This window comes from Parus major, chromosome 8 (genome assembly GCF_001522545.3).
Source record: "Parus major isolate Abel chromosome 8, Parus_major1.1, whole genome shotgun sequence".
Classification (NCBI taxonomy): Eukaryota; Metazoa; Chordata; class Aves; order Passeriformes; family Paridae; genus Parus; species Parus major.
Genome location: NC_031777.1, coordinates 22,250,187 through 22,264,083, shown reverse-complemented (window position 1 = coordinate 22,264,083; position 13,897 = coordinate 22,250,187). Strand labels below are relative to the sequence as shown.

Below are 13,897 nucleotides of genomic sequence, written 5' to 3'. Positions count from 1 at the left end.
TTTGCATCCTTAAAATGGACAACCATGTCCTGTTGCACAATGGGATGGATGTTAAAAGTCTCTACCTCACATCAGTTTCCCTTTGCTTGGGTTTTTTCTTGCAGCAGATTATCAGTAACTGGTTATAACATGAAGCTGAATTATAACAGTTCTAACTCACTTTGGATAGGTATGGGTGGGATTTGGTACACACAGATACAGTGCATTTATGCAAGTGCATTATAAAATAGGATATTTGGTACAGGTCTGGAATAGTGATTATAAAAACCTCAACTGTTATCTTCACAGTAGTATTTCTCATCCCACTATCCACACCCAAGAAGCCTCATCTCCAGAAGAAGGTTCAGTGCCCACCAAGACAAAAAAACTCCTGTTTACAGTTTTTCCAGCTCTAGTTCCTTTTATTTTCAGGCACTGACACACACCACTCTTTGTCATCTATCTTAGAATGTGGGAAATAAACTCACTGTTCCACATCACTGCAAGAATATTATGTCAACAGAGTTTTAAAAAGACTCATGCTTCATGCATTAAAAAAAAATATTAACCTGTAATGCAGATTTTTATTGCATGTCTATGTTACAGCTAAACCCCATTTAGCCACAGGTGATATTTTCTCTGGCAAGACAATTAAATGTAAAAGAACAATCTCAAAATAATTTCAAGTGAAATGGAATTCCTTTCTGAACCCTGAAAAACAACAACTATCCACATTACAAAGTTGTTGCATGCTGTGGTAAGGAATTGAACACCAAACTTCAATAATCTTCACTGAGTTTCTTGTAATATACAGGGGCACTGGGGAAATATTTAGGTCAATGATTCAACCTCACTTTGCATCTTCAGTCCCAGAGCAAAACATTCTCTTTCTTGCTGCAGAAGTTATTTATTTCTTGCAAAACAAAAGCCTGACTTGTTTTTTTGTTTGGTTTTGTTTGTTCCTGAATTACCCAAATGATGTCTTGAAAGAACTTCCAAATTTTCATTTTGACCAAGTTGAAATAAAATATCTTTCTCAATTAGAAAATTCCAGCACACCCCTTCATGCTTAGGCTGTTTTCTGCTGATGCAATCCCGGCAAGCAATGTGCTAAGGAGTCAGGACTAACATATTAGCTCTACTTTAGCAGAAAAAAGTGGGACAAGAGTGAAAATCTTCCAAATCAAGGAAGGGGAAAAGATTTAAAGGCAAATTCATCCTGCATTTATGCAAAGCATTTCAAAGTACTTCACTGTTTTGTTAACAAACATATTTTTAGAGAGTCAACATGCAATATTACATCAGGATAAGACACTTAGAATGAAATCTTTATGTTTTGTTATTTGTTATAGATACTTTGCTAACCCAACAAAGACATGCAAACAACAAATTTTGCCTCTAAAGTGAGATTTTAATTAGTTAATTATGGAGGTGTTTTTACGGCAGCTCAATGCTATTTCATGTAGAATCAGATCAATTTCAAACAAGAACTTAGAAAAACAACACATCTTCTCCAGAGCGCTACCTGTTTATCATTTTAAGCCAAAATGTAAAGATTTTCTGTTTCTATTACAAAGACTAGAAGCTGAATGCCTAAATGGGGTTGTTACAGCATGGACTTGTTAGGGACACGTGCTCAGTGCACAGAAGCACAGCTCACACACACACACAAACAGCAGCAATGGGATACACGTTACCTGTCTGCTCTGTGTCCATGGCTGTGTGGAAAAAATTGTACAATAATTATGAGAGAGGGAAAAGTGAATGATGCAAGTGATTTCTGAAAAAAAAAACCTCTTCACTTTCTGTTACTGATATTCCTCCAGGATCAGTTTTAGTGAGTGTGAGCAGAATTAACCATACTTTTCCTTATTCCAACAGGAGGATTCCTGCCCTTGTTGCAGCAATGATACAATCATTGAAAGGGTATCTAGTGAGGGATTTATGGTTAATCACAAATCAGACTAAGGACAATCTTGCAGTAAATTGTAGTGGCTTTACAATAACACAAGCTTTCCAAACAAGTCTATTCCATCTCAAGAAAGAACTCATCACAGGACTATAATGAAAGAATGGAAATCACAAATTATGCCCAAACAGGACAATAAATGAAGAAATTACACCACTAATAAAAGGCAGAAAATCAGCAACAATTAATTCCTGTGATGGCAATGGTAGTGTCCTGGAAAATCAGGCAAGGGCCATCTCTTAATCCCCACGCAATGTCAATGAAAAGGGTACTGTGAAATATCCACTTCCCTGGCACCACACTTGTAATTCCTTAATTCCATCATATAGAAGTTATTCTGATACCAGTATGGGGTAATCTAGTATGTATCTGCTGTTACTGCTGGCAGAGCTATCCGGGCTGTAATGCAAGCAGAAAATAGAAACAGGTTTCTAAAACAAGCAGTGCTTAAGTGTTCTTTTCCCTGGCAGAAAAAGTATAGAGAGGAACATGCATACTATAAAATGAACCACTGTACTCAACAGGACAGGCTTAACCTTTATTCAACTATTTCTTTAAAAATCAGATTTAAAAAGTGGAAAAGTATGAAAGGGAACTCTTCAGAGTTTTATTAAAACATTTATCTGCTGTCTGAACTTTTAGAAAACCATATTGAAGGATCAAGTTGAAACATGATATTGAAAAATTATTAGCTTTTGACAATAATTTCTGTTTCTGCTGCAACTTTTCTACTGTTTTCCAGGATCCAGAACTTCAGTGAGATATTTCAGATACTGTGATAACTGGTAAAAGTTGAGTTGATTTCAACACAGCTTATTGAATACTTCCAGATCAGGCTTTAAACACAAATGTGTATGAGTCTGTTTAAATTGTTTAAGCAGCAGGTAAAGCACTAATTTTCCCTCTGAGGCAACAGGAAAATACATATCCAGTCTTTTATATTTCATATGCTATTAAAAAGCATTTTCTTACAAAAGACCAGAAGACCAAAGTCTGCTTCAAACAGAATTAAGGACACCAGGTCTTCTAGAAAATCACCTCAATGGAGAAATGCTCCAGGATTTTCCTGCCATTCAGATAAAGAGTGTACCTTATTCCATCAAATCCTAACCCTTTATTCTTCTTTGAAGTTTTAAGACTTGCCATTTTTTTCTAACTAGTCCTCAAGCTAAATCTGTCTTTCTCAGAAAACTTACTTCCTCTCAGGATGATCACACATTTCCCATTCTCAGATCATTTTAACACAGATCGGGGTATTTTCATTTAAGGCAGAGTTTAACAAATCAAAAATACCTTCCTCACACTTGAATCTAATAACCCACCTCCTCTGTGCACAAACCCTGCTTGGGAGCTCTCTAATTTCCCTGCCCTTTCTCACAGAATTTAACTTTCTGCATCATTATCCAGTTCTGCCTACCTGCTTGGATTCAACATTCAAATCACTATTTTTCTGTTTTTCCCAGCTGTCTCTATTCTTTCACTCCTGTTCCTTACACTAAATCCACCACTGTGGTATCAGATTTCTTTCCAGCAGTTTGATACACCGCATGACCAGCACCTGTCCAGAACTTGCTGCAGGACAGATGACAGCTTCACATTTGGGTCTCTCAGTGCTGCTCTTGCAGAGGTTCTTGTAAACTGGGAATTTCAATTATCACCCATTTTCCTCATTGAGCAGTAATGTTGTCTTGACACCCATGCCCAAGACAGCAGAGAAAACTCAAGAGTCATTACTCTTCTCAGTGAGAAGGCAGGGAATGAAGCCACAGAGTTGTGCACACCTAATTTAAGGTATGTTTATATCTTTGTGCAGACATAGCAGAGAACATCAGTACATTTTCAATACACCTCAGTGAGAGAAACATCTAGGACTACAACTAAGCTAAAATTACCCTAATCATGACTGGCTTTAATGTCACTTTGACTAAATTATGTATCATATCACATGCCCTACGTGTCATTCTTCTGGGAGAACATTGCCTCTTCCCTAGGCAGCATTAACTACTTAATTTACTTTATCTTCTTCTAGGTCTGAAAAGCACCTAATACATTCTGGTGCTGCCAAGATGTAATCCACAAGGAGTAAAATGAAATAAAATTGGAGACATCAAAGAAAGTAAAACACAATCAAAAATGTTCTAACCCCTAGGCTATCTGTAAATAAAGTGTATAGACTATTTGCTTGCCAGTCCAAAGAGAATAGATCCCTCCTTACCTTCGGGCAGGAACAAAGGAAAAATGAGCAGGTGCATTTGGAGAGAAATTCCTGGGACTGTCCAAGGGGCTGCTACCTGTTTAAGAAAGCAAAAATTTGTTCAAAAACCATTTTGTTCACATTTGCAGCAAATGGAATAAGTTTTCAGTGTTCTGAAAGACTTCAAACTGCACACTGTGGTCACAAATAAAAGGAAATATGGAGCTTTGAGTTTTGAGCATTAGTTTGCTAAAGAAATGTTCTGACACAGATTTTTCCTCCTTTTAAAACTATCTAAAGGGTATGTTTCATTTCCCACTTTCAGGTATGTACCACCCATAGACAAGAGAGTCTTAATATTTTGAAGTAATTTCTATCTACAAGCTTTTCCTAGCGCTTGTCAATGAAAATCCTGAGTTAGAAGTGACACCGATGACAGTTTCAGGAATAATAAACAGTAAGAAAACATTTCCTCCCAATGTACATAAGGCTGAATGTAAAATTCATTTAGAAAAAAAAGGATATACCATGAAAACTGCACATGATAATGAAAGGACTATGTATATGTAAGATAATTGGGCTAAAACCTATCAGCAGTCACTCCAACTAACACTTTTCTGAAATAGTACTTTGCCATGAAAATGAAAGTACCAGCAAAACCATACAGAAAAGAAGAAAAAAAAACATTTTGGCACAAGTGTTTTTTTCTCAGGGCTCTGTCATATGGTGTGTAAACATATGGTGTGAGTGGTTTATTGCAATGTATTTTATTTTGAAGTAAAAAGCAAGCAGAAAGCCTTTCTGAAAGCCAAGATCACTTACAAACTAACTACAGAAATATTTGAAAGCTATGGGTGTATTTAGAAGCTTCACCTCAGTGAGCGTGCTTTCTACTGGGCATGAAATGGTTTGCTCTGTCTGATGATTAATACAGGCACAGAAGACAAAGTATCCATAGTAAACACGTGTCAACAGCAATTTCTTTGTGCAAAGACAACAATATACCACTAAAATAAGACCAGGAAAACTAAATAGATTCTGGAAAAGCAATACACTGCAAGGTACATCAGAAATAGTTTTAAAATTAGATCCTATATAAAATGGTTTTATTTTAAAAGTCATGTTGAAAAGTCAAACCTCAAGTATGAGTCATCTGCAAAGGACTTGTCTGTTTTAGAAGCTCAAGCTGCCCAGCTTGCCCCTCAGGGCAGCAGTGATTTTGAGGATACAGACCCATCCAGCAACCTACTGAAGCTTATAATTAAGCTTATAATTAAGTCACATTAATTTCAACCCAAGTTATCCACACACCTTTGCTGTTCCACTGAGCAGGAGCAGAATGTAAGCAGGGTGCTCAGTTGAAGGCAACATTCCCTCACACTTCAGCCTTACAAATGGGTCACACAAGTCTGCAGCAGCATCTCTGCACAACTCCTGTGAGCAAGGTGTGCACACCTGGCAGGTGTGTCAGGGCAGGGAGGGAGGAGGAGGAAAGGGGGAACAGGCTGACACCTCCTGGGGTATGAGGATGGCCAGAGTGCAGAACAGGCCAGCAAACTCCATCTGGTCTGCACGTCTACAGTGGGAAAAAGAGCAGCTGGTTGAGATTAAACCAGCCCCAGGCTGATGTAACGTGTCAGGGCTGATGAGAGAACTGGAGAGGTAAGTGAATTCCAGACCACTCCACAATCTGCCTCATCAGGAGCAAAATAAATTACAAACAAAGAGTTTGAGCAACAGGTTTGTTTGCCTTTGCCTTGGTTTTCTTTTGTATTGTTAGTTAAGACTAACAACGAGTTCACAGTTTAACACAGCACCATTCAAGTCTTCATCCAAAACTGGATACTGTATAACCCATTACCAGTATATCCCAAGTGCAGAGGGGAGAGAGTGATCAGAAACCTACAGCTAAATAACTTTTGGTGCTTCATTTATTAAGCTTGTACTCATTTTAATTCTTATGGTCACAGTGGAAAACCAGAACCATTTTGCTGCTTTGGAACCACGAGAAGATGGAGAGGTCTGACAGACCCAGTCTAGGAGGAACTGCAAGCTTCCAAGGAGATTGAAGAAGTCACCAAAGTGAAGAACTGAGTCATGCATGAACACACATGTCCTGGTAGCAGCACAGACCTTGGGGTGAGGGTCACCAATCACCTGCTAGCAGAAAGCTGAAGGAGTGTTTTAGGATGAAGCAGGAGTGAGGCCTTTCCATGGTTATGCAGAAGATCAAACAAAGCTAGGAAGGCTTCCAGCTTTGGTGGAAACCTTGGTCTTTGCCTTCTCCTTTTTCCAGCTTTACTGACAATGAACACTACTGTGTCAAGATGATAGTTTTGAACAAAAACCTCATTGCCCAATGTTGTTATAAACAAGCAATGCACTGTCACTGCCTTTTTATATCTTCATCAATCTTTGAACTTTCTGGGGTATGATCAAAATGGAATTTCAGAATAACTGAGCAAATTGGGTAATGACAGTTTTTAAATCTTGAAATTAAGTATGTGGGTGTTCAAATCCTTCTGAGCCTGCACTGTGTGGTACAGAGATACTACTAATTTTTGAGCAACTACTTTTTCAGATGTATATGGCATATTTCCTTTCAGACACTGGAATTTTAATTAGATCCCCTGTGATTTGCTTCTAGTTTTAAAATGAAAAGCAATTAGTTTTTCTACTCAATTCGAGTCTGGGTGAAGCTTTTAAAACAACAACAGGGAGACGGGGAATTTCTGCTTTCCCTAAAATTTCCCAGCACTGCTGAATCTGCTCTAGATGAAGGTATTTTAATAAGAGAAGCCTGACTGCAATGGTCTCGTTCACCAAGGCTGATCGAAACCCTATTTATTCTGCAGCAAAGGTAGATTCCCCTGTTGCTCCAGGGTTATAGTTGGCTACTACTGAACCTGAAATGCCTCTGTCTCAAGGGAGGCTGTTACACAGAATGATTGCCCATTAGGTAAATCAACACAGCTACACCAACATTCAGGCAGAAACCTTTACATCTTCCGGACACAGGAAGAAGGACGCAGCCAAAGGATTTGTAAATCCACTACCATCAAAATATGAAACCAGACCTCCCAGGCAATGACTGTCTCAGCTATCCCCTACAAACATGAATGACACTCATCAGATAGGTTATGAGTCCAAAAACTCACAACAGAGCCATGCTGTAAAAACTGCTTCTGAGAGCCATAAAAATTAATAACTAAACACAAAAGGCAAAGTTTTTGTGGTCTTCTATGCAAGAAATTCAAATTATTTGCTGAATATTAAAGCAAGCAGCTAAAGGTCATATGCATGCTACAGAATTAGATGCCTTCCAGCACACACGAATTTCAAAATTATCACAATATTTAAAGCACCCTGTGTACCACCAGTCGCATAAACAATGAATGCCATGGTGCTCTCACACCACCCAAGGATCACAGGCATGATGAAGGTCATGATGAGGTTCATCACTGATGAACCTCAGCTTTGATAACTGGGGCAGGATCTAGGGTGGGATGTTACATTCTCTGCACACTCTCAAAACAAGGAATGAAAAGGCACCTCAGCAATAGCCATTTTTCTGCCAGAAGGTGGAACTGAACTTGCAGCATAATAGCAGAATCATTTCATTGAGCAGCAGTGTTGCCTGTGAGCAGCTCCCTTTGTGTGCCATTACAGATGGGAGCAGGGCAAAGGTCCCAGCAGTGACAAGTGCCTCCACTGGAAGCCAGAGACCAACCTGGCTACCTTACAGCTGTAGGAAGTAATTTTTTAAATAGCCTGAGCTTCAATTTTCCAGCTGTAAGTACCTATCTCTTTGCTACTAAATTGTAATGTTACTTCTTTGATTTTAAGCTTTTTGATTTAAAATATAATCTGATGGCAACTTAGTTATGGTGTAACCTCTTTGTAATTTTCAGTTTTTAAAAAATTAATTCAAAGAAGTAGAAAAAAAAACTAAGGCATACATATGTGTACCTTTTAAATTCTCCCTCTCATTTCAAACCACAAAGAATTTAGAATAAAGGCAATATTTTCAAACTTGCATTCTTAAAACTGGCCACTACAAGTTTGGGAGACTAAACCAGCAGTGTGACTTCCCTTTGAGCTGTAGCTCTTTATGCCAAAATACCAGCTCATTCTGGAAAATGTTATTTCATACAGTTTGAAAAATAAACTAGCACACTTAAGTGCTCTTGATTCAGAACTGATTTCACGGCAGGGTTCAAAATGTTTAGATGCACTTCTTTCTCAAATGTTGAGAGCTCTTCAAGTAGTACTTCTAAATTTCCTAGGACATGAAGTTGCCTGGCACCTTGTTGGGATGCTGCTTGAGACAGAAAGTCCCTCTGCCTGGATCAGTGCTCAGGAGGAGGTTTGCCTGACAGAAGGAAAGTCTCCTGGATCTCACCCACTGACTTTTACATCACCTGCAGAAGAGTAACTCCTGATATTGCTGCCATGCAGGAATTTATTTTTAGTGTGGTGTCTGAACAGAAACATTTTAGAAAGCCTCCCTGGTCTCTCTGCATGCTTGCTGTTCCTTTGATTTGCAAGACAGGTTCAGAATGGGCATTAAGAAGACAAAAGCTCAAGACAAAAGAGGCCGAAGAGAGGCACCAGCATTTCTTAGTAACTCATCACTGTGTGTGTCTGAACAAACAGACTGACAGATTCTGTTCAAATACTAAACAAATATCACAGCCTGTTCTCAAATTCACTCCTCATATATGATATTTCTTAAGAAAATATTTGTGACTCTACTCTAAATTTCATCTACTTTTGTCTCTTGAATAAATTATTTTTTTCCCAGGGAAGACTCCTAAATATAGTACTGGTAGAGAACCCAAATTACAATTAATTTATCTTCCTGTGCACTACTGGCTACTCCTGCAGGTAACAAAGGATGTCCTTTTAATTAATGATTTTAAATCCCATATGCAACATCAGGGGGAAAAGGAAATATTCGAAAATTACTGCTAAAGTAAGGTGGCACACCACTGAGTAGTTACTCTTCCTTTCAGAAGACATGTACTTCTAATAAATTATAAGCTTGTAAAGCCTGAAACAGCATCAAAACCACCAGAAGAAACCTCATTTTTTAATACACAGAGGAGAAAAGCAAATCAAAATAAAATAAAATATACATGTTTCTATTATGAACACTTCTGCATTTGTTTTCTGACCAACGATCATGTCAATATTTTGTTGCAATCTCCCAAGCATTTCTTTTTCTCAGTTAAAGGCTTGTAGAAGTAATTTAGAATTTAGTGAAACCAACACATATATGAATTCAAAGCAATAAGCACAATGTAACTAAGCAGAGAATCTCTACCAAGGAAAATGCCTTGTTTAAACTAAATTCTACAGAATTACTTCTACCATAACCAAAGACAACAGCAACAAGGGAGTTTGAAGTGGAATGAGATGGCCCTATACACATTTTTGGCCCTGCATTTTATTTCAGATTCTGAAGCAGAAAATGGTTTTAATATACCACCTGTACGATTTTTTTAGCAATTTAACATGGGTCATGTACTTGAAGCATCTTCCTAGCTTCCAATGACTGGGCTTTTTATAGCATCCCAAGAAAATGTGGCAGATTTTTACAAAAACTTAAGAATGAATGAGGCTTTTCTGGGCATCCCTGAACAGTAACTTCAGCCTTCTTTCTCCTTCACAGTCTTTACAGGCTGGATATCACCTCTCGGGATGCAAAGCTCTGCAAACAAAAGCAGATGGCTCCTTCTAACTGAGCTACTATCAGTTTGCTGTTCTTTCTCAGCATTGCCTCAGTTTCAGTCTCCAGGAAGCATTTACAGAACATGCTGCCATGTAGGAGGAAGACAGTCTGATTACAATGAAAACAACATTCCTTGTCTTACACGCAGCAGCGCCGTGTTTCCAGAGAGGCTCCACTGCAGATGATGTGCCACAAATGTTCCAGCTGTTTCCTGCTACTGACTGGTGCCCATCAGGGACACACCTGGAGCCCAGTCATCCTCTCTGGCATTTTGAAACAGTGAAAACAAAGTCGTCACATATCACCTACCTCCCTCAGCAACAAAAACAAGGGAACATGCTGTTCAGGCAAGCTGTTGAATCTGCATGTGTGACCCTTTCTGAAGAATTATTCCTTCTTTTTCTGTTGGAAGAACATCTCCACACACTTCACTTCAATGACTAACAAGCCCCTGCCTGTGTGCTCTGAAATGAGCATTTCCCACTTGCTGCCATGGCAGAATTGGCAGCAGTGTAAAAGAGAAATAAAACTTCCCAACACCTCATGTCGCTATGAGTAGCAGACAGAGACCATAAGATGGCACACTGCACAGCTGCCAGGATGCTGGAGGCACACGGAAACAGGCAGGATGTTCCTCCTCATGAGAACTGCAGTTAAATCACTGGCACAGATTAACCATGCTCAGAGACCCAAAACAAGAGATTTACTTAAATGTATTTATCTAATTTTATTTGGCTTCGTTTTCAATCTCAGGCTCTTTTGCAGGATGTAAGAGGATTGAATCCCCCAGGAAGAGTGGAGGATGGAAATGGAAGCAAACTAGAAAGTGGAGAACATAAAACATTTATCTTGAAACAATAATGACTCTCTTACAAGTTTGAGAAGGTGAAAAATTACCATCAGAGTAATTTCCAAAGGGCATATTTTGATGCTGAGTATCAGTATCAAACTCACTGCAATGGCTACTGGCATTTGTGCTGGTGATTCCCAGGGAGGGCAGTCCTAGGGAGTTACCTGTGTGCCCATGAAGGGGGGAATGTGGCCGTGGGAGAGTTGGAGACGTGCTGGATGTTACAATCAAACTCTTCCTGTTGCTCGTCCGACAGCTGAAAGAAAGAAAGATAAACCATTAGGCACGGTCAGATGGACAACAGCACCTCAAGGCAGGTCCTGCAGAATCTCCTTCTGCTAAGGAGGAATCTTGCAGTATTTAGGGTGGGATTTTCTCACACTCTTGCCCTCAGCAGTGATACTGCACAGAAGGAAATGTACAGGGAGAAAAGGCACTTGCAGGTACAAGGTACAGCAGCAAGTGTTTCAACGCTCTGGAAGCATTTGTTCCACAGGCCACTGGAGATAGCTGGTAACTCATTCCTGATTCACAGAATATGTGCAACTCATGCTTTACAACTCACACAAAAAGCAAAAAACAATGTAAAATACCCCAGAGTGCTTTGGATGCTCTTACTAATATCCAACCTAGAAAATAAATCCGTTACAATTATTGGCTCGGTTATAAGAAACCAAAGCATATTCCTTAGGGCAGAGTTAAAACTACAGAGAAAAGTGTTAGCACAACCCAGCAGATGAGTGGGATTACTAATCAAATTTAAAATCTGGGATCTAAAACCTTTCTGAACGCATGTGGCAATACAGATGGAAAACTGCAAAGCAAGTTTGAGACACGCCTCCGCCACATCAACTCTATTCACTGCCATGACTTTGTTCTAGCAAGGAAAGTGACACTTCTTATGGGACAGCTCAGATTTCTTTTTTCCCCTGCTGAGAGCTTCAGAACTGAGCCAAATGAAAAGAAGGATGTGTTCCTCCATTTGCTTCCCAGCTTGTGACTGCTGGTATCAGACATTTAGCTCTAAAGACAATAAAAGGAATCACAATGGGAGAGGGAAACTTTTAAATCATGGGAGCTGCGAAGAAGAGCAGTTAGATAGTTAAATCTGCTTGTGATTGCCACTTCTCCAGCTGTTTAAACAGAAGAGATGAAGTTGCCAGCAAAATCTTACAAGTGACCAAGCACTACAGCTACAAACATCTATTCTTTGTACCTCGCTTGCTTCCTACATAGCAGAAATATTCCCGCTTACTTCAGCAGTTCCCAAAACAGGTAACTAGAATCCTATTGGTGTTGATAGGAGTGGGAGAACTGCCAGGAGCAGGGAAAGCTGAGCAAAGGCTGAGTTAGGAGCTCGCTGGCCCCACTCCAGGGGTGCCCTGTGAAGCTCCACACTGGGCTGCCCAGGCACAGGCAAAGCCTCTTTGCTTGCAGACCCCAAATGCTGTCGTCTGCCAGGTCCTTCGTGCACTGACTGATCTGCTGGAGCTGCCCAACAATAAACACACTCGGGCTGCCAAGAACTACAGTTTAATGCAAAAGTATTTTGCTGCCACAGGATACAGTGCATCTGACTATTATTATTTGTAAGCTTATTTTATTGCTGTTCTATAGGAAACCAGAGAACTTGATGCAGAAAAAAATACAACTGAACTGCCAACTATAATAAACAGTAATAAAGTTGAAGCACCATTAACTGCTATTCAGGCTCTTTAGTGTACTTAAAGCATTCCTCAAAATTATCCAACTGATTCCATACAATCTCCATTTACATTCATGTATTATTCAACAACAGTCCATCCAAAAACTGATTGCCATTGTGCACATCTCATGGAAAAACTAACAGCCTGACTTTAAGAAGCTTAAAATCTCAGTTCATGGATATTTTTAACATGTTTTCAGTTATGCTATTCCAGTAACTGCTGAAAAAAAACAGAATACTCAATTCCAACATTAATACCAGATAATCATTGTTTACATTAGCACAAAATCTTTCTTGCAACATGAAATTCCTGACTATTCTAGTGTATGATATATTACTATGTAAGAAATCTAAAAAAAACCAAAAAAAACCTAGGTATTTTAGTATCAAATATATTGTAAGAATTTAAGATCTCACTCATTTAAAACCACTAGTAAAGTGAGAAAACAGAGCTCCATTCTCTACAGTTGTATCTCTTTGTTAAAGAGAGTTCCTAAAGCACACTTCACCACAGCAATGTCTGGAGCTGGCTATGGAAACTTGGTATATTTAAACCACAGCATAACAGGGGAAGTGAGCTGTCCCAAACTCAGAGCTTTTTTAACTGTTGCCTGCATTTTCCCAATTGAACAGAGTTTTACAAACCCATTTTCTTTACTGTCTTTGCCAAGATAAGGAGCCAAAAGAGAAAGGGTTAAGGGGATGGAGAGCAAGCACAGCTGAGACCTCTTAAAATAGGTCAGGTTTACACAAATGTACCCAGAGGAGGGAATGGCTTGGAGTGAAAGCCTAGCCCCAAGTTGGGAATAAAACATTATTCTCTTTGCACCATCAGCATTGGATAACTTTTAATTTTCCTGGATCTCTCATCTGCAAAAGAGAAACACCACTTGGGTCCGTTTAGCCATTGCTATGACTTATGTGTGTTGGCAATAAGGCAAAGCTTAAATACCAAGACCAAAAACAAAACACCCAACTTCTCAAACTGATGTTCTATGTTGAGAAAAATACACAAGTACAATCATACTCTCAACTGCCTGAGCTCTCTGCATATAGAGAAAAAGCTTTTAACAGATGTAGGAATCCTAGAGGAAATGCAGAACAAGAGTGATGAAGTTCTGGTAGTCACTTAAAAAAAAGGGAGGAGACAACAAGTAGACTTCGGTGGGATGACCTCTCCCCCAACAAGTCACTATGACAGCATTTGAGCACCCCCCAAAGAACAGCTAAATATGAAGGAAGCAAATCTGGCTTTAAGCAGGGCTTAAAGAAATTTCTTAGGCTTAATGCCAAAGAAATTCAAACTAGTCAATTTAAGTGTTGGCAGAAATAGCTCCACTGAAGAAAAAATTATTTCCTGGAAGATTCATTTTAGCCAGACACACAGTGCTGGGCTCAAAAGTGAGCTACCAGGCCAATGATAATGAGGAGATCATATTGTTAACCCGTTAAATTGCATTAATTAT

General features: G+C 39.2%; 1 protein-coding gene across 13 annotated transcripts in view; it reads right to left on the bottom strand.

Annotated features, from left to right (window-relative positions):
- Window positions 1-13,897, bottom strand: part of MAST2 (microtubule associated serine/threonine kinase 2) — a 167,328-nt gene that overhangs the window by 55,578 nt on the left and 97,853 nt on the right. For 9 of the 13 annotated variants that reach the window (XM_019007671.2, XM_033516480.1, XM_015636245.2 and 6 more), the window contains 3 exons: window positions 10,891-10,982; window positions 4,164-4,239; window positions 1,677-1,697 (listed from right to left, as the gene is read on the bottom strand). In XM_019007671.2, coding sequence (XP_018863216.2) covers window positions 1,677-1,697; window positions 4,164-4,239; window positions 10,891-10,982 — 189 coding nt within the window. The remainder of the gene's footprint in view (window positions 1-1,676; window positions 1,698-4,163; window positions 4,240-10,890; window positions 10,983-13,897) is intronic. The other 4 variants (XM_033516479.1, XM_015636247.2, XM_015636254.3 and 1 more) reach the window with 1 other exon arrangement.